This window comes from Caretta caretta, chromosome 2, assembly GCF_965140235.1.
Source record: "Caretta caretta isolate rCarCar2 chromosome 2, rCarCar1.hap1, whole genome shotgun sequence".
NCBI classification, from domain to species: Eukaryota; Metazoa; Chordata; order Testudines; family Cheloniidae; genus Caretta; species Caretta caretta.
This window is the reverse complement of record NC_134207.1, coordinates 57,691,525-57,717,496: the sequence shown is the minus strand read 5'-3', so window position 1 is coordinate 57,717,496 and position 25,972 is coordinate 57,691,525. Positions and strand designations below refer to the sequence as shown.

The 25,972-nt window shown below is 42.8% G+C and overlaps 1 protein-coding gene across 7 annotated transcripts; it reads left to right on the top strand.

Moving 5' to 3' along the window:
• Positions 1 to 25,365, top strand: C2H8orf89 (chromosome 2 C8orf89 homolog). Of its 7 annotated transcripts, none has more exons than XM_048840949.2 (8): positions 1 to 222; positions 2,479 to 2,530; positions 9,405 to 9,546; positions 10,707 to 10,863; positions 12,664 to 12,765; positions 18,181 to 18,291; positions 20,941 to 21,044; positions 25,060 to 25,365. In XM_048840949.2, exons 2-8 carry the CDS (start codon positions 2,528 to 2,530, stop codon positions 25,209 to 25,211), a joined length of 771 nt encoding a protein of 256 aa, XP_048696906.1. In that variant the 5' UTR covers positions 1 to 222; positions 2,479 to 2,527; the 3' UTR covers positions 25,212 to 25,365. The 7 variants fall into 7 exon arrangements, with proteins under 7 accessions (XP_048696906.1, XP_048696902.1, XP_048696903.1 ...); XM_048840945.2 differs by having other exon boundaries at positions 9,386 to 9,546; positions 10,710 to 10,863; XM_048840946.2 differs by having other exon boundaries at positions 9,386 to 9,546; positions 20,980 to 21,044.
• The last annotated feature ends 607 nt before the right edge of the window (positions 25,366 to 25,972 follow it).

Here is a 25,972-nt window from a genome sequence, read left to right as displayed (position 1 = left end):
CCGGCCGGGCCGCTCCCAGGCTCCGGGCTCGCAGCGGCGAGGGAGGGGGCGCCTGCTGGTCTGGTGCCGCAGGGCGCCGCCTCGGTGACTCTGTAGCGGGGCGGGGATGCTGCTGCCGGGGCTCCTCTTTCTCCTGCTGCAGCCGCCGGGCACCTCCCCGCCCCCTCCCGCCGCAGCCCAGCGGCACCATGAGCAGGAACCAGCCGCGCTGGGGGCATCGGGGTACGTGTGTTCTAGCGGGAAGGGGGGGCAGGGCGATGGGCTGGGAACAGGGGTAGGAAGAAACTCTGTGAGGGGACACATAGAATATCAGGGTTGGGGAAGGGACCTCAGGAGGTCATCGAGTCCAACCCCCTCCTCAAAGCAGGACCAATCCTCAATTTTTGCCCCAGATCCCTAAGTGGCCCCCTCAAGGATTGAACTCGCAACCCTGGGTTTAGCAGGCTGCCAATTCTCAAACCACTGAGCTGTCCCTCCACCCCCTGATGTGTTCCCCGTTCAGTTGACTCCCCCCATCCTCTGCACAATCCCACACTGAGTTCTATGGCAGAGACTTCCAAGCATGCGGGGAAACCTCCACCCTAGAAGCCTTTTGATTGGGAAAAGCTCAGGCTTGACGAAATTGACTCTCTGGCTTGCTTTCAGTCCCCTGTCAAGCACGCTCTTGTCTCTGGCTGCAGCTCTGTAATAAATCAGTCACATTCTATTTTCTGATCCTTCTGTTTTATCCCTCTTCTCCCGGAAATGTGGTTCTTCATCCTGCTCTGCCTGGTCATGTGTACCGCTATTACTTGAATGGTATTATAAACTACCTGCTACTTCTGTGTTTGCACAGCTCATGACTGCAAAATGCTGTATGCATTTTTATGAGAGACATCAAAAATGAAATGTAGCACTAAAATACAGTACTTTATAGACCCTGACCTTTCAATATAAGAGGTAATGTTTGACTGATTTTTATAAGATTTCAAAACATCTTGATCGTTATAATGAGGAAAATTCAAGGAAGATGGGAAACAAAAAGGGGAGGAAATAGAAGAACTTAGTTTGTTTCCTATGCTGATTCTTTCAAAACATCCTAATTTCAAACCCATAAATAATTGCCTGCAAACAACATTGCATCACACAGTTTGTGAGGCTCTGAGAATATTCAACAGACAGAACCTTGGGACTTTGGCTTTCCAAATAGTTTAGCTGTATCATGGAAATGATGTTCTCATTTCCAGAGTGCTTGCAGAATCGCTAATAGGTTGTTTCCTGTTAGTAAATTAAGGTACTAGTACACACACATACACACAGGCTTCAGAAAACTAAGATACTGCAACATAAATGTTAAATAATAATAATGGCCTGTGTTCTGATGCATTGCTATTACTTATATAAAGGATAGTGTCATCAAATATTTTAAGCACAGAATTTACATTTTCTTTAAGAAAAAATATAAACTCTACTCATAAAAAAGGGAGATCAGCAGGGAGTCCACTATCAATTTATTACCAGGGCAATGATTAGGTTGGCAGAACTTACATGTGTGCTAGAACATTAAGCAGAAGAAAATGGGGTTGTGAAAAAGATCCTTATTTAAACACAGATAACTAACAAAAGTGGTATGCAGTTATGAGTTATTGAAATCTGGAAACATAAATCAGTTTTATAAATCGTATTTATTTTTAAAATATACCCAGACTGAAAAGGTCTTTAAAAAAGACATAATTTCAATAAAATCAGCCCATTTCCTGCTATTGACTTTTAAGCAGAACTCCTTATTGACTTAATGGGGAATTCTCCTTAAAAATAGTGAGATTTAATTATAAGCTGCCTTACATACATGCAATTTATACATTTATATAGAATCTTTCATTGTAAAGGATCCCAAATTGCTTTTCAAACTGCACATAAGAATCACACCACCCGCAGCTAAAATACAAACAGCTCAATGGTGAAACATGACACCTGTTCAGCAGTGTATAACACTCTACACAATTTAGAACAGGAAGTAAAGAGTACCCAATCCAGTTGAAAATTCAGAGAATTTGGATAGGTTTCAGAGTAACAGCCGTGTTAGTCTGTATTCGCAAAAAGAAAAGGAGTACTTGTGGCACCTTAGAGACTAACCAATTTATTTGAGCATGAGCTTTCGTGAGCTACATAAAGCTCACGAAAGCTCATGCTCAAATAAATTGGTTAGTCTCTAAGGTGCCACAAGTACTCCTTTTCTTTTTGAGAATTTGGATAGGAAGTTGGAATTTGGCCAGGACATTAGAGGTAATACTAACTCCAAGGAAAACAAATCCTATCAATTCACTTATATTAAAGGCTGTGGTAGAACAAATTGGTGGCAAGGTAATTACATAATTTTGTTTGAGATTTTGACTGTAAATGGTAATTAGTGTTTGTTTACCATTTTCTTTTGGTATTATACATAGGAACTTGGTTTTCCTGATTTTGAATATAGTTTTATCACTTTTTGTTTTGCAGAATCATATGTAAAAGAAATTAAATACCCAGAGTCATCATTCCTCTCTGAATGGTAAGTCTGTTAATATGGTATGTGACATAAATGAGTACAGTATTCTCTCACAAAATAAGTATTTTTTTTAAAAACTAGGGATAATTTTCTTTTTCATTGGATTTACCAATAGCCTACTCTAACTATGCTTTGATACCAGAATAGGTCAAGGAGAATATGGGGAGATTGGTTCATGAAAGGTAGAAATTGTCTTTTTCTGAACTTATCAAGCTACTGGTTGTGTTAAAAAACATTTATAAGTTCAACATTTGAGGCCATCTTTTATCTTGAAGAAGAGAGAGATTGTATGACTATCCTGTTGTCATATACGGTTCTCCTTATATGTGAGTTGTGTATATCATTTATGCCATCTTTGGACTTTAGATAAATAGAATACAGTGCTATTCTGTCTGATTCTCATTCTTTTTATGGTATGTGTCTTCTCCTACAATTTGCTGTTCCAAAAATTTTAGTCATGTAATCCTAAACATTTAGGAGGCTTTTATAGAGATGGCTGGTACCTTCGTGCTCTTTGATGGCTCTGCAGCCCAAATATTGTGTTGGTTTTTTTGCTTCAAAATTGCGAAACAAATGTGTATACAATTAACTGTTATTCCTAGGGGTTACAATCCACCAGAAGTATTAGGTCACAGAAAAAAATGCATGTTTATGTTAAAAATGATGTTTTAATATGCTAGTGAATTATTTTCATCTGTGTATATCTTTGGGGAGAATTGCATCCCTATCAGAATTTTTGGTCGGGGCTATGCAGAGTGAAAACCTTTTTTGTAATCATTGAAGGCTGTGCAAAAATCGTCTCATTGAAGTTCCTTGTATTTTCTGAAAAATTCTGAAGTTCAAAATGAGTGGATTTTTTTCTTTTAAACGTGTTTTTTGTTTGTTTTCTCTCTCTCTCTCTCTCTCTCACACACACACACACACCACTGTGGTCTTGAATCGCTGACAACAAAATCTAATTTGAATGATGCTGTTCTGCCTTATGGAAATAGAATCTATAAAATAAATTCCTTCCAGGGTTATCCTGAAAAAATACAGAAGTGGAAGAACACAATGTTTATTAAAACATACAAGAAAATCCTCATGTATGTTGCTGCCTCACCCTCTAGGCAATTTTTTTGGAGATCTAGTGAGTTGATTAGAATCACTATTTCTGACACTTCTGACTTAAAATTCCAACCACAAGTAAGAGATGGCATGATATAGTTCATTCCAGAACCTGCTCACTTCAAGGCTGATGAGATTGCTTTCAAAAACTGAACTGCCTTAATAATATCTGTTTGCATTCCAGTGGGCGATTCTGTTCCACATCACTAAGAACTTAAAGAATTTCTTGACATTATGGGTTTTTTAATAGCTTTTCTTTTCATTTACCTAAACAATTTTCCATTAACATACCAGTGTTACATCTGTTTGTTTAATGTCTGAAAGGATGATATAAAACCACTGTAATGGTTCCTAAACTGGTATCCCCCCCATCCGAGGCCATCCCTCCCAACAGAGGGGCATATTGTTGAGGCAGCCCTACATTATTCCTGGTATCAGAACAGCTCATTGAAGTCAGAGAAAACCAGCGTAAAATACAACTAACTACTGTCAGTTCTACTTCCAAGTATTGCAGAGTACTTAACTGTAATCCAAAAGACCTCAAGATCTGAGACTGGATACAAAGGTGTCAAAGCTATCTTTACCACTCTTCCCCTCCAAGCTGTGCTGAGCACCTGGATCATTGCATTGGGGTTTTTTGTTGTTGTTTGGTTGGTTTTTGAATGTAAACAAATGATTACAATATCAAACAAAATAATAAAACACAAACTATAGCCTTCGCTTATTAATAGATACCTTTCCTGTCTAAGAACTACTAACTGTGGTATGTAACCTATCGCTTAAATCAGCCCCTGTATCAGATAACTGGAGGATAGTTAGTGTAACGCTACTTTTAAAAAAGGCTCCAGAAACAATCCTGGTAATTACAGGCGAGTAAACTTAACTTCAGTACCAGGCAAATTGGCTGAAACTAGGTAAAGACCAGAATTATCAGACACACAGATAAACACGATATGTTAGAGAGGAGACAATACGGCTCTTGTAAAGGGAAATCATGACTCATCAATTGATTGGAATTCTTTGAAGGAGTCAACAAGTATGTGGACAGGGATGACCAGTGTACTTGGACTTTCAGAAAGCCTTTTGACAAGGTCCCACACTAAAGACTCTTAAGCAAAGTAAGCAGTCATGGGACAAGAGGGAATCTTCTCTCATGGATCAGTAAATGGTTTGTTAAGAAACAAAGGGTAGGAATAAATGGTCAGTTTTCATAGTCAGAGGTAAATAGTGGGGTTCCCCAGGGATCAGTACTAGGACCAGCGATGTTCAACATATTCATAAATGATGTGGAAAAGGGGGTAAACCATGAGGTGGCAAAGTTTGCAGATGATACAAAATTACTCAACATGTTTACATCCAAAGCTGACTGCAAAGAATTACAATGGGATCTTACAAAACTGGGTGACTGGGGAACAAAATGGCAGATGAAATTCAGTGTTGATAAGTGCAAAGTAATGCACATTGGAAAATATAATCCCAACTCTATATACAAAATGATTGGGTCTAAATTATCAGTTACCACTTAAGAAAGAGATCTTGGAGTCATCATGGATAGTTCTCTGAAAACATCTGCTCAATGTGCAGCGGCAGTCAAAAAAAGCTAATAATATTAGGAACCATTAGGAAAGGGATAGATAATAAGACAGAAAATACCATAATGGCACTATATAAATCCATGGTATGCCCTTAAATATTGAGTGCAGTTCTGGTTGCCCCAGCTCAAAAAAAAAATCTATTAGAATTGAGAAAAGTACAGAGAAGGGCAATAAACATGATTAAGGGTATGGAACAGCTTCCATATGAGGAACAGTCCAGTATTTTTAGTCTCTCATGTTAGAAAAGAGACAACTAACGGGGATATGATAGAGGTCTATAAAATCATGACCGGTGTGGAAAAGTAAATAAGGAAATGTTATTTACTCCATCACATATCACAAGAACCAGGGGTCACCTGATGAAATTCATAGGCAGCAGGTTTAAAACACACATTAGGATGTCCTTCTTTATACAATGCACAATCAGCCTATGAAACTCATTGCCAAAAGCGAAGGCCAAAAGTATAACCAGGTTCAAAAAACAATTTGATATGTTTGTGGAAGATAGTTTCATCAACAGCTATTAGCCAAGATGGTCAGGGATGCAACCTCCAACCAGGGCCACCCAGAGGATTCAGGGGCCCTGGGGCAAAGCAATTTCGGGAGCCCCTTCCAGTGGTGGAGTGAACAGGGGGAGCAGACATAAAAAAAGGTGCCAGCCGCCACTGTTCCCTCTAAGCTGTGTGCGTGTGCGCACGCACACAGATCCTAAACACCGCACACATGGCGAAACACCACGTGCACAAAAATTTGCACAGAAGCACAACAATTTGCACAGAAGAAATTTTTTGCACACACGGCCTGTCAAAAATTTGCACAGAAGAAATATTTGGGGACACGGCCTGTCAAAAATTAGAGGGAACATTGCCAGCCACTTGTACTCACCCGGCGGCACTCCGGGTCTTTAGCGGCATTTCGGTGGTGGATCCTTCACTCGCTCTGGGTCTTCGGCGGCACTGAAGGACCTACTGCCGAAGTGCCGCCAAAGACTCGGAGTGCCGCCGGGTGAGTAAAAATTAAAAAGGTGCCACTTGTGCTCAGTGGGAGAGTGGCCGCTGCCCCTCTCCCCCCCCAGCTACATTACTGGCCCCTTCCCTGTCTCAGACCTCAGACTTCAGACATTCTTGTTGGGGCCCCTGCGGGGCCAGGGGTCTGGGGCAAATTGCCCCACTTGCCCCCCCTTCTGGGCAGCTCTGCCTCCAACTGCCAGAAGCTTGGACTGGACACCTGGATGGATCAATCAGTAATTGCTTTGGTGCATTCATTTCCTCTGAAGCATTTGGCACTGGCCACTGTCAGAAGACAGGATCCTGGGCTAGATGGACCATTCATCTGCCTCAGTATGGCCGTTCTTATAAAGTAGGCTTTCCCCTCAAAATTCAGTCTGTTACAGAGCTGGCTGGCTTCACAGGAACAAGAATCTAATCTTTCATGAAAAATACCCCTGCTCAACAAGATGTCTCATCAATGAATGGATCCAGAGTGCCTCTTTCCGCTCTATCTTATACTGTAACAGTCTTTTTTATCTTTATTCATAGAGGGCAATCCTTTGTCTATTACATTGTTTCTTTTTCACCTCCAAGTGGTTTCATTTGATTGTAGTTCTATCTGATCAATTTCCATTAACTGTTCTGTAATAGGGCAATGGTAGACAGTTGAGCTTTGCATTACATCACTGGCTAACCAGGGAGGAGTGGCAATTCCCCCCTGCATGAATAGACTGTCACCCCTGGTGACTCCTTTTAACATTAAGACCAAAAGGGCATACACTTAAATCTAGTTGCATCATCATCAATCATCATCATCACTCCCATAACTGCATTGGTCATTGGGGCACTATCATTGGTGAGCAATCAACCAATTGTCTCCACCTCTGATGATTGTGTGTCAGTGCTTGAGTCTCCACAAAGTCCATTCCTGTCCACTCTTTTATGTTGTCAGTCCATCTCTTCTTCTGTCTACCTCTTCTTTTCTTCCCCTGCACTGTCCCTTGGAGGATGATCTTAGATAATCCAGATGATCTTGTTACGTGGCCATACCACTTCAGCTTGCGCATCTTCACAGTCGTCAGGAGGTCTTCATATGACCCAGCGCATTGGGTGATGATGTTGCGAACCTCTTCATTAGTGATGTGGTTGAAGTAGGAGATGCCCAGGATTTTATGGAAGTATCTCATCTCTACTACCTGTATTTTCTGTTCAAGTTCTGCCGTAGGGGTCCACGTCTCACACGCATACAGAAAAATGGATGTGTGCAGCAGTTTCAGTTTGTATTCCAGGGAGATGTTCTTATTCCTCCAAATTGGCTTTAGCTTTGCCACCGCTGCTGTTGTTTGTGCAGTTCTTGCCCGAATTTCTGCCTTGGATCCTTCATCAGTGATGATTGTTCCCAAATACTTGAACAGTTTCAATATCTCCAGCTCTTGTCCACTGACAGTGATAAGTGACTTGATCCCATCACATTTGTTTGTCATCAGCTTGGTTTGCTCTGCATTGATTTCCATGCCATATTTTGAGGAGGGTTTCATCCAGTCATTTCACAAAGTTGCAAGTTCATCTTTGCTGCCTGCCAGGCCATCAATGTCATCAGCAAACCAAAGATTTGAGATTGTTTGCCCCCCAATGCGGACTATGCAAAAGTGATCTAGGGCATCAGTCATTATGCGCGCCAAGTAGACATTGAACAGTGTGGGCGAAAGAAGGCAGCCTTGCCGGACTCCAACAGTGGTGCAAAACCACTCTCCTATTGTGCCATTGATGAGAACTTCACTGCTGGCCTTGGCATACAGTTGTTTAATGGTAAGAATAAGCTTACAACCAACATTGTACTTCTTCATGGTTGCCCAGAGAGCTTCATGCCATACTCTGTCAAACACCTTCTTGAAGTCAACAAAGATGTGGTAGATGTCCTGCTGGTGTTGTAAGTCCGTTAAGTTACTTTCACCTCTGCATAGCAGGGAATAAAACCTAGCTCTTCTCAGGCCCTGACCAGCATCCTAACCACTGAAAAGTCCTTCTCCTGTATTTTCATATTGTAGCTTGTATTCAGTAGCCTCAATGTTCCATTAGCTCTCTGCTGTTATCTCGGTGGGTGGAAGAAAAGCTTTTGAGTGTTTTCTGGTCACAAATCTACGCCCCTTTTTCTTTGACTCATTTTTGGGTGGATGGAGTAAGGATGTGGCCAAATGACCATCCACTTTGGTTCTTGATTGGGATGCAAAGTTACCTTTAGAGGTTGAATAGGGCAGGTAACTTTTTCCATGGGGTTTTGTAGTGGCTGACAACACTACCACCACCATAGATGCTGATACACAGTGGCAGCCAGCGATTTGCAGGATTGTATATTTGTGACCAGAAAAAGTTGTTTTCACTATTAAAAAAAAAACCTGACCCTGGTTCTTGAGCATTCAGTACACATTACTAAAGCTCTCTCTTAATAAATCAAATACATTTCATATTATTTTTCAAGCCCATGATTCTCACTCTTTTTGTACTAAGGATCCAAAACCAGATTAGTTTAAGGCAACCCACCCAATCCCACAGTCCTTTGTTGCTACAAAAATTGTGAAATTAGACTGATAGCAAAAAACTCCAGATGGTTTGGGGGTTTTGTGGGGCTATTGGCAGTTGGCATACATGCAAAAAGGTTGGGGGAAGAGGGGCTGTGACTGTCTGTTGCCTGAGACTGTTTTGCCTTCCATAATGTACAGCCTTAAGGAATGGGAGTTTTGCGGCTTAAAGAGGTGATGGAGCCAGCTAAACAGCCTCTTGAAGTAATATTTTCCTTCTCCTGGAGCTGAATGTGGTGTGCGGTGAGGAAGAAATGGCTGAGAACCTGCAACAAGGGTTGGGAATGGGGTAGTATGGAGGCAGGAGTTGGATGGAGAATAAGTGATTCTTTCCATCTCTTTCTCACACTCCTGCTGGGTCCTAGTGCCCATAGGATTTTACTTGTTTTACTTGTTTTGTTCAGTCAGCAGGGCTTCCCCCTTGCAGTCCACTTATGGGTAATTTCCCATGTATTTTGAGAAGTCCTGATTCAAAGTATCTATGTATGTTGGCAACACGATTTGTAACTTTTGAAAAACATCAATCACCTTACTCTTTAAACATGCATTTGCATCCACTGTATCTTTTGCATTTCATATCTGAAACAGCAGATCACTTTCATCTCAGGCATCAAAAGAACAAAAAATGCCAAGTCTAACGTCTGACCACAAATATCTGAATAATGACGCCTCAGGAAGATCATTAGGATGTTTTCCCTTTGAAAGGAGCTGGAGGAGCGCATTGTTAAAGACAGAAAGGATAAAAAAAGGTAAATGATTGAGCTTGTCATTTTATGGTCTATAGTGTAGTTAGCTTGACTAAGAAGCTGTTCTTTCCAGTGCCGCAAATGTGTGGGGGAGAGTAGAACTTCTAGTGCTGCATTCTCCAAGCTTAATTTTTGGCATTCACAGCCCTATAGAGCCCCTTAATTAAGGCTTCTACATAATCAGTCTGTTCTGTGTGTCTTTTCTTTATAAGGATCTGATCCTTCTTCTTTTAAAGTTAATAGAAATTTAACCATTGATAAGGCTACATTTTAGTCATGGGTATTTTTAGTAAAAGTCACGGACAGATCATGGGCAATAAACAACAATTCACAGCCCCTGACCTGCCCAAGACTTTTACTAAAAATATCTGAGACTAAAACTTGGGGAGCGGGGCTGCCCGGGGGCCCTGCAGGTGCCATGGGAGGGAGGCCCAGGTACTGGGGGTGGGGCGGCGTGTGGCTCGGGACCCCCACTGGTGCTGAGGGGGGTGAGGTTGGTGGGGCTGATAGGCTCCCTACCTGACTCCGTGCCTTCCCTCCTCCTCCCCCGCAGCAGAAGCAGAGTTTGGGTGTGGGAGGGGGCAGGGGATTCAGGCATGGGATGGAGTGAGGTGGGCTCTGGGTGGGGCTTACCTGGGGCCTCGTTGGAAGCAGTGACATCCCTCTCACTCAGCTGCTAGGTGGAGGCGTGGCCAGGCAGCTCTGCACGCTGCCTCGGCCTTCAGGCACCACCCCCTCAGCTCTCATTGGCGGATCCGCCTGAGGTGCCCCTGAGCCAGGTGCTCCAGCCACTGCAGAAGTCACGAAGGTCACGGAAACTCACAGAATCTGTGACTTCCATGACCTCCGTGACAAACTCACAGCCTTAACCATTGATTTCAGGAGGAGCAAGATTTAATTACTAATGTACCTTGCATTTCCTGGTATTTCTAAGGGTTTCATATGACCATGCATTGACTGAGACATGTAGTTTTTGTGAAATGGCCTCACTTTTTAAAAACAAACAACCCAAGTGTTTTTTCTCCCAATGATATATCTCTACTGATTTCATATTTAGTAAAAGGAGCTTAACTAACTCATCTCATTTATACTCCTTAATGTGTGTTCTAATTATGATCAGATTTTAATATTTTATGTACACTTCTGTGAATATCTACTTTAAGCAGAATACTCTTCAACCTTTGGCTTGAGAGACTGCGAGGAGAGTACTGCAATACCAAACCTTACTCAGGAAGTCCAGAGCTATCAAGAAAGCCTATCTCCTATTCTGCAGATGAAAAAAGGATTTGCATATGGTGCTGCTAAACCACTTCCAACTGGGTATACGTCCATAGTCAATGTTTTCATAGAAAAAGTATTTATTTTAGAACATTTTAGCTTTTTAGAATCAAAGTGCACCCTGGGCATATTGCCTCTGAAAAGAGTTGCAAAAGAGTCCAGGTATTTGATAGCTTTGTCAAATTAGTATTTGCTGGAGAGAGTGGGAAGTGAAACTTGTAGTTTATGTTCCCACATCAGCCTTGAGTAATGCAGAAGAATAACATACAAAGTATAGATAATTCTATGGATGTACTTCTGTTGAGTCAATGCAGCAATAAAGCAAAGATTGTCTTATTTCCAAATCCAAAGTAGGTTCCAAGGCACATCCCATGTATACTATTAATTCACTGACACTCAAACTCAGTATTAATTCTGTATCATGGCCCAATGTCAGACTTGAAGCCATTGCTAGAGGGCAATCAGCAGTTTTTTCACCTTACCAGAATCACAAGAAATAAAGCTGTCCTCCTAGTAAATTTCAAGTGTAGCTGTGAAGAGCAACGATGCTTCTGCGTTCTGCTAAATAGAAGATTTCTTCAATAGAAAATAAGTTAATCCTTTTGACTGGAAAAAGAGGATCCACATCTGGAAATATGTAGATCTCTTACTGTCCTTATAGAAAGTACCTTTCTAGACACATTTCTGAAATAATTCTATCCTTATATCTTAGGTCTAGCCCTCTAGAACTAATTTTTATGTTAGTCAAGATAGTAAGTTAGTTCATACCTCCTTTAGGCATCAGGAATGCCTTTTCGATACAGAGAACATCTTCTCTATTAACAGTGACCAGATGTTCAATCGTCATTGTATAAGAAAGACTGTTACCTTGAAGTTAATTTTCCAATATTTCAATCTTCCTTCTCAGCATTTTGCTTTGTCTCACAGTGTTCTTACTATATTGTCTGTGCTTCTGTTGTATCTAATAATTGATCTCTGTTTGCTTCAGTTGGGACTAAGTGCTTCCTACACAGGAGTCCACCAAGCTTACGTATATAACGAAGCAGGGGAGTAACTTTTCTTAACAAATATGTTTCTCTTCACTCCCTTCCCTGTCTCCCATCCCTTGGTTCCCCCCTCCCCCCATCTAAAAGATGTGAGGGGGACAAGTCCCCTCCTTGTAATTACACCAGTGCTATCCACAAAGTACCTTTATCTGGGACTTTTTTCTTGTGGTCTTCAGTATGGTTTACAAACTGCTGCCATGGGTGGATAAGCTGTCTATCTGTAGTCACTTCTGGAAATAAATAAATAAATGTGATTGGTAAACAATGGCAAAAATAGCATGTGGTACTTAGTTTTCAACACACTAAGTTCCTAAAAATATGCTGTTTAGAGCTAAGTTCAGTATATGTAATATTCTGCTAACATAAGCACATATTGCACTTCATATTTTTGTTACAACTTGCTCATGCCAATGAATCTTTTCTGAATCATTGTTCTTGATAATGATAAAGCAAACAATAATTAATTACAAAGTAATGTAATCTCTTCTCAGTAAACAAGAGTGGCCTTTCATACATGCATTCTTACTACTTAAAACAATTTGCCAGAAATTCATCCATAATTGAAATTTTTGTTGGACTGTCTCTCATAACATACTGTAGCTGGAATTTAGTCATAATTATTCTATTATTTTATAATAAAAATGCTACTTAAAGGATATTTATTTCAGACACGTCATCTCACAATGTTAATTATCTTTGTTCTGGGATGGTATTTAGGGAAGCATGTTATACAATGGATTATCATTTCAGTACAGACTTCTGTTATCTGTTTAAATCTTGTTCTGATTGTTTTTAGCTCTTATAGTAAAGATGATAATGAGCATATCTGTGTGCCAACTTCATACATACTTCCACAGACCTCATCACAGTACTTAGGATACGAGTTTTGCAAAAAAAGGTACATCTCCATTTTAAATTATTATGTATCACCATTCCCTGAAAAGTTAAGGAAAGGTTTTAAGTTACTGAATATGCAAGAGATCTTAGTAATGTGGTTCTTAACTGCCTTTTTCCAATATGTATGCAGTGTTGTTGTAGCCATGTTGGTCCCAGCATATTAGAAAGACAAGGTGGGTGAGGTAATATTTTTTTACTGGACCAACTTCTGTTGGCGAGAGAGACAAGTTTTTGAGTTTACACAGACCTGAAGAAGAGCTCTGTGTAAGCTCAAAAGCTTGTCTCACCAACAGAAGTTGGTTCAGTAAAAGATATTACCTCACCCACCTTGTCTCCCTTCCTCCAATATGAAATGTTGCCACCTTTTATTTCTGTGATTAAGAAACTGGATTGGTGGCTTCTTCTGGATGTGATGGAGACTAATTGCTCCAGCTTTCAAATACAAATTAATTAATGCATGCTAATAAGTAAAACTTATGTCCTATTTTCCATAACACCAAACAAAATCATTTTGCTCTAGCAGTACATTCTCTGTGCCCTGGCAATATTCCAGAATTTGAATTCTTAGACTTTCAGTTTATAGTGCAATATTGCTTGTGAGGGACAAATGTTTTAATTTAGGAAGAGAGCCAAGTGGTTCTCAGATAATATGGCTAATTTTACCTTATTCCTTGTGATTCTGGACCCATGTTGCATTTTGAAAGAACCACGTCTGTGTACTTTTTATGTCTTTTACTAAAAAGAATAAATAAGCACATATTTAGATTGAAGAAATATATTGATAGGGCTAAAACTACTATAACTTTAGTAAACTAAGAATGAAACAATACAATAATCAATTAAGGTCACAATTGAGATTAAATCAGTAGATCAATGAGTTAACAGTGACATTAGTTTAGATATATAGTGTAGGTGTAGCTGTGTCAGTCACAGGATATTAGAGAATCAATGTGGGTGAGGTAATATCTTTTATTGAACCAACTTCTGTTGGTGAGAGAGAGATGAGCGCTGTGGGGCTTGAAAGCCTGTCTCTCTCTCTCTTTCTCTCTCACCAACAGAAGTTAGGGAAATAAAAGATATTACTTCATCCACCTTCTGTCTCTAAATAGCTTAGATGATCATTTATCAAATCATCAAATTAATAACCAGGTAATCAAATTATATCATGAGGTTGAGCCAAGGAAAAATTGCTTTTATTTAATCAAGAGACTGAAGGAGGTAGTTGTTGTCCTTTAATCTAACAACCCCAACCAAGGGATCCTGTCTTGACTGTGAAATCAATTCACCAAATGTAGAATCACAGAATATCAGGGTTGGAAGGGACCTCAGGAGGTCATCTAGTCCAACCCCCTGCTCAAAGCAGGACCAATCCCCCACTAAATCATCCCAGCCAGGGCTTTGTCAAACCTGACCTTAAAAACTTCAAGGAAAGGAGATTCCACCACCTCCCTAGGTAATGCATTCCAGTGCTTCACCACCCTCCTAGGATGTGACTGTCAGTTTTGAGTTTAGATAATGACTGAGAGAGATTCAGTGGCATAGCCAGCATGACATATTTGGGTGGGCAGGCAACTATGGGGGAGGGGGGGTGTTAGGAGAGCAGGAGGAATGGGGGACCCACCTCCCCCCACCCCCTGCAGCCAGGCTTGCAGGGGATGATGGATGGACCCTCTGGCCAGGGGTTCCCTGGGCCCCAGGCATGCACCCAGCTCCGGGAGGAGACGCTGCTCTCCAGCGCACACGGCTCCTGGCTTTCTTCCAGGTCCCACCGTCCCGCACCGGGTCCAGCTCCCCCAGACGGCAGGAGATCCTACCTTTTTTTAAGATCTCCTCTACCAATGGCAGCCACGCACTCTCTCACCCTCCTCCCAGTGGTGGATTAGCCACTGGGCCACCTGGGGCCCAGGAAAAATGGGCACTCCTGCACCCCAACTGCTCCGCTCGCCCAGTGCTCCTGCCGGGAAGCGGGGTGGGAGTGCAGAGGCTTGCTCCACTCCACCTGCCCCACCAGCGCTCCAGCCTGGGAGTGGGGTCAGGGTGTGGGGGCTTGCCCCACTCCACCTGCCTGCCTGGTGCTCCAGCCAGGGCACAGTGTCAGGGTGCAGGGGCTTGCCCTGCTCCACCCACCCAGCTAGGGTGACCAGATGACAAGAACAAAATATTGGGACACATTGGGGGGCAGCCACAGGCTCTAGGTTTTTTGCCGCCCCAAGCAAAAAAAAAAAAAGAAAAAAGCCGGAGTGCTGCCAAAGCAAAATATCAGGACAAATGGTGTCCCGACCATACATTTGTCAGGACGCAGGACAGACAACTAAATATCGGGACGTCTGATCACCCTACACCCAGCCCTGGCAGGAGCACCAGGCAGGCAGAGTGGATCAAGCCCCTGCTCCCTGGCTGGACCTTTGCAGGAGCGTTGGATGAATTGACGGAGCGGGGCAAGCATTGGGGCCAGAGCTGGGGTGGGGGTGAGAGGGGGGGCTGGATGCTAAGTGAGTGGGCCATGGTCCACGCAGGCCCACCTATAGCTATGCTCCTGGGGAGATTGCACAGAGAGGTAAACTGCACTCATCTAGTCTTAAGGACATACAGAGACCAAATTTTTTTGTCCACAACCTCAGTGCTACTCTGCTTCCTCCTTAAAACTTTCTGTTGCTATGATAGCTATTATTCTACTCTCTTACTCGTTTCCCACTTCACACAAATACCACAGAACAGAGATGATTACTGAATAAGGCTGAAATAGCAGCTCTGTATAACAGGTCTTTTACCTCAGAGACATTACCAATTTAGATGGCAGACTTGGGGTTTACTTTTCAGGTTTCAGACCTGATACATTCACACCCTAATAGAATAAGGAGGCACCCCTCCCTTAAGACAAAACCTAAAAAAAGAATTTGAACTTTGCTTTGTGGTCTCGGGATCTTAGTTGCTGCAGTTACTAGAGCCAGGCAATGTAGTAACTTGGTCTAAGCTCTTGGCACCACTGAGGGGGTCTTGGATAGCAGTAGGCTCATCAGACTCGCATAGCCAACAACTGGAGTATTCTTCTCCTGTTACCCTGGGTGGTCTGCCCAAAGGGAATAGGACGGGCACTTAGCTTCAGATTGTTGGTAGATGGAGAGAGCACACTCTCTTCTGCAGTCTTGACCTTGATGAGGCAATTCTCACTTACTCTTCTTCAAGGACTACCTTTGTAGCTTGGGGACTAATTAGATGGTCCTTCTACCTGAATACATCCAGCATGGCCCAATCCTCTCATGTGGGCAGGCTTCAATATGAGATCACTATGGAATGTCCCACTCAGGGATGATCACTATCTGGAAAGAGCTGCTTTTACATCTTAGAAATATAAATTCTATCTTAGATCAGATAACTGAAGTGTCCCCAGACCTAACTTCTATGTGAGCTCTCCCCCTCACAGCTTTTCCCATCTTACTTTAATAAATACATTGCATTTTTATACCATAATTTAGAGGATCTCAAAGTGCTTTAAAACCTTAAGCAAGCAGGCTCATATGAAGTAAATAAATAATATCCCCTTCCTATAGGTGGGGAAATTAAGGAAGAGAGGTGAAGAGACTTGACCCGGGACACACGAGTCCATGGCAGAGTTGACTCCTGTCTTGCAATCCTGTATTCTAACCACCACACCGCATTCCCTTCACTGTCCTCTTCTACTTTAACACATTGTTGTCCTTAATGGGTATTCATTGCTGTGGCCTGTGGAGAACCTACTACAGAAAGTGTTTTGTTTTTTCTTCTTTTTTGTATCCCAGTTCTTCCCACCCTTGACAGAAGTATTAGTTTTTAAGAAAGTTTATGTTAGACAGATATTCTGTCTTTGATTAACTATATTCTTCAGGTCCTATATACTTCATAATGGGGGCAAAAATAAGTTCTCAAATGTTTACCACTGTTGGCACTGACTTAGTATCTCTTAGGGCAGGGGTTCTCAAACTGGGGGTCTGGACCCCTCAAGGGGTCACAAGGATATTACATGGGGGGTCGCAAGTTGTCAGCCCCCACCCCAAACCTTCCTTTGCCTCCAACATTTATAATAGTGTTAAATATATAAACACATGTTTTTAATTTATAAGGGGGGGTCGAACTCAGAGGCTTGCTGTGTGAAAGTGGTCACCAGTAAAAAAGTTTGAGAACCACTGTCTTAGGGTGTGTCTGCACTGAAGCTGAGAGGTGTAATTCCCAGTGAGGGTAGACATATGCACACGAACTCTGACTGAGGATTATAGCCTCAAAGTATCAGTGTGGCTTCACAGCTTGTGATAGCCACCAGAATACAATCCTGTCCAGGATTCTAGGTATGTTCTCAGGTAACTAGCCAAAGCCACCACCCATGTTATCGTGGCCACAGTGCTATTTTTAGCACACTGTCTTGATCCGAGCTAGCGTGTGTACCTTTATCCCAGCTGAGAATTACACCTTTCAGCTGCTTTATAGACATACCCTTACATACTGCCAGTTCCTTCTTTCCTAGTTCCACCCCCACACCTCACAACAAAAAAATTTGCTCATTTTCCCACATGTTGGATACTCCTCAAAACCAAATCTATAGGCTTGTCTAGACAGGGAATTCTCAGGAAAGTTAGCATGAATTAGCTAGTACATGAATTTAAAGTACAGTGGCCTCTTCTGCACTAGCTCCCTGTATGGACACATTTATTCTGCACTAAGAGTGCCTTTTTGCACTTTAGCTTAATCCATTTTCAATGTCAGTTCCACACAGCAGTGGAAGTAGGCGGTACTCTCTGATATTTATAACTGGTATGGAGTACCAGAAAGACACAGGAGGAACTGGTAACTCCACGCCTCCTCTGGCACGGCTGTACCACCTTTCCCCCTGCCCTTCCATGGAACTGCCTCTCCTCCGGCTCCACCTGTACCGCCGGAGGACAGGGCTGGGGGAGCGGAGCTTGGGACGGTATAGCTGCTGGAGGAGCTGCCGGTGTTCTGTTCCTTTCCACTCTTCCTCTCCCAGTGGGGGAAGGAGCAGAACCCCCAGCAGCACCCCACCCCCAGCCCTGTTCTCCAGCGGGGCTGCTGCTATAGTAAGAGGATGGGGAGATAGCTCCTCGGAAGGGCAGGGGGTGTGGCTGGGAGCACCCGTTGAAATAAATGTGACAGTTCACACCTCAGAGCTGTCTGGTTTGTTTAAATGAAGATTCTGGAGAATAACTGAGAGGTTTGGCTAGTCCTTCACCTGCCCCTCCCCCCCAAAAGGATGCATCCCCCATTTGGGAAACACTGTTTATGGGATCACAGTAGGGATGGGAGTGATGGGGAAATAACTGGTGAAAATCAATATTACCAGCAGAGCCTTCCTCGCAATACCAATTGAAATAGAAATCGTTCCCTTCTCAGTCACTTTTTGAAAGAGGACTACTTCCTTATGCAGGGGAAACATACCTGTGGTGGATCTGCAGAAGAGAGGAGTAGATTCTTGGAACCCAAGTCCACTGAAGATGCCAGCCATTCATGATGGAGCTGGAGAGATAGGAGCTTTGAGGTAAGGAATTTTTAGTGGAGGTGGAGGAAATGTAACTCCAGTTTCCTTATGAAAAGAAATACATGATATGGCATGTCTACAGGAAAGGGGGAATCGGGGAAAAGAGAAACAGAAGGACAGTGGTTTAAGCGTTACTGTCAAAATAACTTTTTTGCTTGTGTAAGCTACATCTCCACTTGGAGAGTTGCCAGTATAGTTCTGTTGGTGTGTCTGTACCCGCAAATCCTTTAAGTGTAGACAAGGCCTGAAATGGCAGAGCACTGGAGAGAGTCATATATGGAAAGGAATCTGTACAAAAGGTAGATAGAGGGAGGAGGGATGTTGGTGGAAAAGATCAAACTGTTCTGTGCTCCTCAGGCAAAAAGTTTCTTATATATGCACTTGTGTTACTTTCTAGTGACTTATTTCAGAGTGGTAGCCATGTTAGTCTGTATCAGCAAAAAGAAAAGGAGGACTTGTGCCACCTTAGGGACTAACAAATTTATTTGAGCATAAGCTTTCATGGGCTAAAACCCACTTCATCGGATGCATGCAGTGGAAAATACAGTAGGAAGATATATATATATATATACACAGAGAACATGAAAAAATGGGTGTTACCATACCCACTATAATGAGAGTGATCAGTTAAGGTGAGCTATTATCAGCAGGAGAAAAAAAAACCTTTTGCAGTGTGTGATACAACATGGCCAGAGGACAGCAGAAGAGTCTTTTTTTGGAGCCTTATTCCCTATAGAGGGAAGAAAGTTTGCTATAAATTAATTAAAGCACCTGAAGCCAATTAGAGCACCTGAAGCAGTCACATGATAAAACCCCCCTGCTCCTCCCAGACAGGAGGAGGAGTTGAAGCAGAGTGGATTGATGTGGGAGTAGAGAGCAGTTTGGAGGAGCTGAAGCAGAGTGAATTGATGTGGGAGTAGAGAGCAGTTTGGAGGAGCTGAAGCAGAGTGGATTGGCATTGGAGCAAAGAGCAGTTTGGAGGAGTTGAAACAGAGTGGATTGGTGTTGGAGCAGAGGAGAGTTTGGAGAAGTGCTCCGGTGGGCTAAGAAGACCAAGACCCTAGGTAAAGGGACACCTGGTCTGTGCAGAGGGAGAGTAGGAAGCTCCACAAGCTGAAGGGTAGGAGAGGGAAGTAGCCCAGGGGAAGGAACTGCTAGTTCTAGTGGCTTACCACTATTCCTAGGGCCTCTGGGCTGGGACCTGGAGTAGAGGGTGGGCCTGGGTCCCTCCCTCTTCACTCCCCTCCTCTAGGACACTAGTGGGGCAGTTAATACCCTAGTTCAGGGCCAAAAAATGGTGCCCTGAACCACCACCACCCCACTCCCAAGAAGAGAATGCATGAGACCCATCAACATAGTGCCAGCAATTTGCCACAAGTGATAATCAGGATGGCCCATTTCCAACAGTTGACAAGAAGGTGTGAGTAACAGTAGGGGAAAAAAATAAGCATAGGGAAGTAGTTTTACTTTGTGTAATGACCCATCCACTCCCAGTCTTTATTAAAGCCTAATTTAATGGTGTCCAGTTCGCAAATTAATTCCAATTCAGCAGTTTCTCGTTGGAGTCTGTTTTTGAAATTTTTTTGTTGTAGTATTGCAACTTTTAGGTCTGTAATCAAATGACCAGGGAGTGACTTGTTTGTAAAACATTGGGCAGAAAACTGGATGCTTTCTCATCTTTGTATTCAACGTTTTACTTATTGTAATTAGTAACATAGAGGCCATTATAGTCTGGTGAAATAAAATTCCAGAATGGGAAAAAGTTAAAAAGGCTACAGATGTGGTTACTACTTTAAAATTAGATGGAACATATACAGTTAAATACCAGAGTAGGATGGCTTCATATTCACTAGACCTAAACATCAAGGAATATATCCTAGCCCTCTGCTCAATCCCTTTGTGCATTCTGGTAGTATAAAGGGGATGAAGGGCTGTCCTAAGAGGACAACTACAAACTCCTGTGTTATAGGGGGAATCCCTGGTGGCATAAAGAGAACATCTATTTTTATATATCTAACAAAAAATGTTCTTTATAGTTACTTTTGGAGGTGGATTGGCTTGACTGACCACCTCCTGACCCAAAAGTACTGTCTGCAGAAACGAGCCAGAATAGTTGGTTACTAATCCTTCCTATTCCATTCAATGAAATTTAGGAGGGTTTTTTTTCTTTGCTGTTCTTTATTGTCTATAGTGGTAGCAATTGATTTGATAGTCTCTGCCTCTGAGCCTTTCAAATTTTGCTGATTGTGGGTACTTTGAAAGGGGCCCTATATCTAGAGTACTGGGCCCTATGGCAGATCTGGGTTCCTTTCCCAGCTCTACCACTGATAAACTTGCCCTATGCCACAAAGCATAATTTCCATGCCTCAGTTTACCATCAACATGAGGATAATAGGAATATCAGTATTAAGGAATTAATATTTGTAAAGTTCTTTTAGGCATTTGGATGGAAAGGGCTCTGGAAATGTAAAATAATTATAGAATTCAAGAATCCTTTCAACCTCTCAGCAACAAAACAGTCTTTCTTAACTCCCTCAGATATTTGGGAACATGATTAGGAAAGACACTAATGACTTTCCATACAGTGAATAAATCTAACTATTTTTTTATTTGTGCTCTCTATAAAGTGGGTGCGCTTTTTTTATTCAGCTGTATTAATTTCAAGACTTTTCACTATGACATCCATAGATCCAAGAAGAATAACCACGTTTCCAGCATATATTCACTTCCAGTGGGACCCAGATACAAGTTTGGTAAGAAATGTATAATCTGTGTATGATTTTAGTGTTCAGCTCTTGTCAGATGCTGTTAGAACTGAGGAGTTGTAGAAGGGGCAACTCTAAGGGCTTGTCTACATGGACAGTTAGTTTGTGGCAACTGGGGTATGAATCTACCCCACCCTAGCCTGCTACATACTAACTGCCTTTGTGGACTCTGCTGAAATGCATTAACAGTTTGTTAATGCGCTTTGATCTAGTCCTCTTTGAAAGAGGATTATACCCCCAGCTTGCCAAAAACTCACTGTTGCTGTAGACAAGCCCTAACTTGTCAATGCTTTACATTATAGCTTTCTTGTGCTTCCATTCCCCTTTTGAAAATTAGCAGAGGGGTAGCTGTGTTAATCTGCATAGGTGTCAACTCTGTGGGTGCTCTGCACCCACCGGGGAGATCAGCTGTTGGCAACTTGCAATCAGCTATTTAGCACGGACAGCAGCTCTTTGTCTGTCTGTGGCCAATCAGCTGTTTGGCGCAAAGTCCCCAGCGGGCTTCTGTGAGTCCTTTTAATTTTCAGGGCAGAGGGAGCTGGGTTGGGGGGACAAGCAGCCAGGGCATGGCAGCTTCTGGGCTAGCTGCGGAGGGGTGCGGGAGATGGGGTGAGCAGCCCCTCGGCAGGGAGTTGGGGGGAGATGGGCGGGCAGCTTCTCGGCTGGCCTCGGGGCTGCTGTGGGGAGTATGGGCCATGGGGTTTCTCGAGGAAATTCTCAGCCTACCCTGGTGTCTCCCCCAGGACCTGTGCTTCCCCTCCAGCCAGGAGAAACCAGCTGCAGACCCCCTTAGTGCTGGGCAGAGGGACAAACCAAAAAGACATGGCTCCTTTAAGAAAAGTTTGCCATTGTGTCTGAGTGAACTTGGGCTGGGGCCAGGAGCTCGTCCCCTCCCATGCCCTGTCCAGCCAATCGGGTGCGCCCAGCCATAATGAAAGGTGAGAGGGGCTTCACTGCAGCCTCCCCCAGCACAGACACTGCCTGTGCCTGGACCCCTCCCATGTGGGCTCTGGGAGCTCCCAACCCCTACGGTTCTGACCTAGGTACCGGGGCTCTGCATCCCTTCCCCTGTGTGTGGAGGGGACAGAAGGGGGCAACACCCCACCAGTGCTTCTAGCCACATCCTCCCCATGGGCTCTTCTCTATGGCTGGCTCTCATGCCTGGGAAAGTAACGCTTGCCCAGCCCAAAGCTGTCTCCCCCTCCCCCACGCCCAGATCAAGCCTGCCTGAGGGGCTTTTCCTCCCAGAGAGGAAGTTTATCCCCTCCTCTGCTGATCAGCATCCCCTCCTCCCTGTATCAGGAAGGATTGATTTCCTTCCCCTGGATCCACCTCTCCCCCACTGCAACTTTTAGAGAATTCCTTCCCTTGCATCCACCCCCCTGTATCAGCTTCAAGTCAGGAGAGGCTGCCTTGCTTCACCTTGGGACACCTGAGCTTGTCTTGCTTCAGGGTGCTGGACGGCTGCAGCACAGTGAAGGAAGCAACCCCCACCCCCTTTGGCCATGGTCCCACCAGGGGCTCCCCTCCCACAAAAGTTGCAGAGTGTATAAGGGAGTCAGCAAGCAAGCTTCAAAGCGGGGGTGGGCTGCAGCCCTGGGGACTGGGAGAAGCTGGAATGACACAGGAGCCACCCAGCAGGATGAATGAATGGGCCATTTCTATGCTGGGCTGTTGAATTAAATTTCTCTCTCTGTCTCAGGGTGGGCAGTTTCTCAGCTGGCCGCTGGGGGGAGACAGAGCTGCTTTGAGTGCGTGGGTGGGAGCGGGCACTAAACAGAGCCACCAGGAGGTGGGGAGCAGAGAGAGATGGGGGAAAAGGGACACAGGTGGAGAGCAAAAACTGGGAAACATCAGGAAGGGGAGATACCAGTGATAGACACACTTTCAATAACTAGAATGAAAGTGTACAAATACGTTGAAAATAGCCTCCCCTCAAAACTGGCAGAGCACCCCTCCAGCACACGCACCTCGCCCTTAAGGCAGGAGGGGGCAGAAAGGAGTGAGCGGCAAGTGGGAGGCATGGGGGCGGGGGGTCAGCAAGAAGGAAGCATTCAGGGGAGTCTAGGGGGATGTGGCAGGAAGAGGTGGAGTGGGGGCGGGGCCTTAGAGAAGGGGGCGGAGCCAGGATGGGGCACCCACTGGCAAAACCAAAAGTCCGCACCTATGTTAATCTGTATCCACAAAAACAACAAGGAGTCCAGTGGCACCTTAAAGACAGATTTATTTGGGCATTAGCTTTCATGGGTAGAAAACACCACTTCTTTGTGGGGGGTTTTACCCACAAAAGCTTATGCCCAAATAAATCCCTTAAGTCTTTAAGGTGCCTCCGGACTCCTCGTTGTTCTTTTGAAAACTGTTCCCTCTGATAAAACTTCTTGAAGTTCTAGTGATTACATACATTTATTGAAGGGATAATGTTTACAGTGAAGTTTATGAAGAAATAACACCTTTTGCAGGCAGTTACAATTATCCAACCCAGCTTTTCTCATTTTTAAGTGTCACTTATTTTGAGTATACTGTTATCAACTATTAGGAATTATTTCTCTTCTAAGATGACAGAAGAGTCACATGAATAGATGTTTCTTGGTTTTTCTATGGATTTGATTTTTGCAGGGGGGAGGGAGAGGGCTCAGAATTCCATTTGTCAGTTCAGTTTCATGAATAGTTCTCTGTATGGAAAGAGTAATGTGACATAACACACATACTCATGTCATTTGTGAGACAATGACATTTCACTTTTTCATGGCTGTGATTGGAAGAAATTTAAATAATACAAAATGATTACAATAATAGAGGATACTTGGCACTCAGAGGGCTTTATGAAGTGTTTTGTAGCTGTCGACTTCACAGAATCTTCCCACTATCCACATTTTGCACATGGGGAAACTGAGACAGAGGCTGCGACTGGCTCAAGGCCAGAGAGGACATCTCTGTCAGAGCTGGGATTAGAACTGAAGTTACTGGTTGCTAATCTTGTGCTTCACTGAGTAGAATAGTGGTCTCTAAACCAGTGGTCCTCAAACTAGGGCCGCCGCTTGTTCAGGGAAAGCCCCTGGCGGGCTGGGCTGGTTTGTTTACTTGCCGCAGCCGCAGGTTTGGCCGATCGTGGCTCCCACTGGCCGCTCCAGGCCAAGGCGGGCTGCAGGAAGGGCAGCCAGCACATCCCTCGGCCCACTGCTCTAAACAGTATGATGAGCTCAGAGAAAAGATGACTTGAATGAACCCACTGACTGCTAGTGTCACTATATTTGAGGAAGAAAATAACTACCAACAAGTACATGAAACATCTGTGTTGTGACTTTATCATTAGAAGATATCTCTGGAAAGTGCTACTTCTAAACTCACTTGAGCACATTAGCCACTTAAACTTTGTTATGCTGAAATATCGATCTAGCAAGTACTAGTTTTAAGTTAGTTTGGTTCCAAACTACAATTGTATTTATACTGCTTGGAAGCGTTCGTAGGTAGCAAATTAATCTGTCAGCAGTATCCTGTGTAATAGTTTAATATTTGTAATACTGAAATAAAAATGTCTCCAGATGAAATGCGTACCTCCTATTAAAAGCCCCTTATGTAAAAATATTTCTACATGTGGTGGTAGATGAGTTAAAAAGCAATGTGAAAAGAAGTAACAGAAGATAAAATGAATAGTGGGACTGAAAACCAGACAGATATCAGTTTTTTTCATAATTTGCCAAAAATATTATAGTTAAAAATGTCAGTATCATACATATGTTTGGCTTGTCCACTGCCCCTTTCAATGTGGATTTGACTGATGTTCACCATTTAAAAATACATGTACTGTCAAGACTTGTTTTCTAGAAGCTTGCATCCCCATGTTGATTTAATTTGAAAGTGGAATGCCAAATTTTAGGGTTAGACAAGTGACTCATTAAACACAAACCAACCTCTCGAGTAACTCTGCTGAAGACATATTTCTTATTAAAGGTGCTTAAGACCTACCTGATTTAGTGCGGTAGAATCATTTTTCTCCCCTTAGGTCATCACCATTTCACAGATCCTTTTGCTGGAGCTCCACCTGAATATATACAGAGACTCTCTGAAATAAAATCATTTCAGTGTGAAACTATACGTCAAGAGAAAAACAAAAAATTGAAATGGGGCAAGAAAGAAGAAACATGGACAAGCTGATGGGCAAGAGACAAGCTCTTGTGTACGCTATTTTGTGAGCTTAGATTGTTTTGCTCACTGAAATACAAAAACTTTGCTTTTAAATACAGTATGATGCTAAAAAATGATTTACCTGAAAACCTGTTTAATATCAATAAAACTGTAAATACCAAATCTTGTGATATATTTAATAAACATTTTATATATTTATACAGAGCAATATGCAGTGTTTTTCATTAAAAAGTCATAACTTGAGTCTTAAAGATATGGATAACAGTTTATATAATGTAGACTTGAAATATTAATCTTTAAATGAGAAGCAGACCTTTGATTGTATTAACTCTGCCACTAAAAACCAGCTACATGCCTATTTTTCATGTGTACTTCTATGGTGGAAACTATAGTGCATTTAATCTTTAAGTTTACTTATCTACTAGATTAAAGGGTAATTGTATATATTTTTATGATCTGATCTCATTTTAGTTTAATATATGCAATTACTGTTCATTTAATAATGAGCATATTTGGTTTTGGTCACTTTACTAAAGATGCAATAACTGTATGCAGATTTGTTTACAGGTCTGCTTTTCATTGAGCCTTGTTTCAGAGTTTGTAGTAGACCAAAGAAACCTGTTTCCCATAACACACTAAAATTAAGTAGGAAGAAAAATTTCCACTGGGTGGCATAGTTACTCCCATATAAAATCCACTATTTGTATATCATCAATAAACTTTGGGCCCAGAGCTTCCTCCCTTTCATAAAACTTTCCTCTACTGATCTG

Bases quoted from the DNA above. Each gene is read 5' to 3' on its own strand.
- C2H8orf89 (XM_048840944.2), top strand. From the start codon at position 189: ATGAGCAGGAACCAGCCGCGCTGGGGGCATCGGG. The intron at 18,292-20,940 runs GTAAGGAATTTT...TTTTTTATTCAG, and splicing joins GGAGAGATAGGAGCTTTGAG to CTGTATTAATTTCAAGACTT. The intron at 21,045-25,059 runs GTAAGAAATGTA...TTCTCCCCTTAG, and splicing joins GGGACCCAGATACAAGTTTG to GTCATCACCATTTCACAGAT.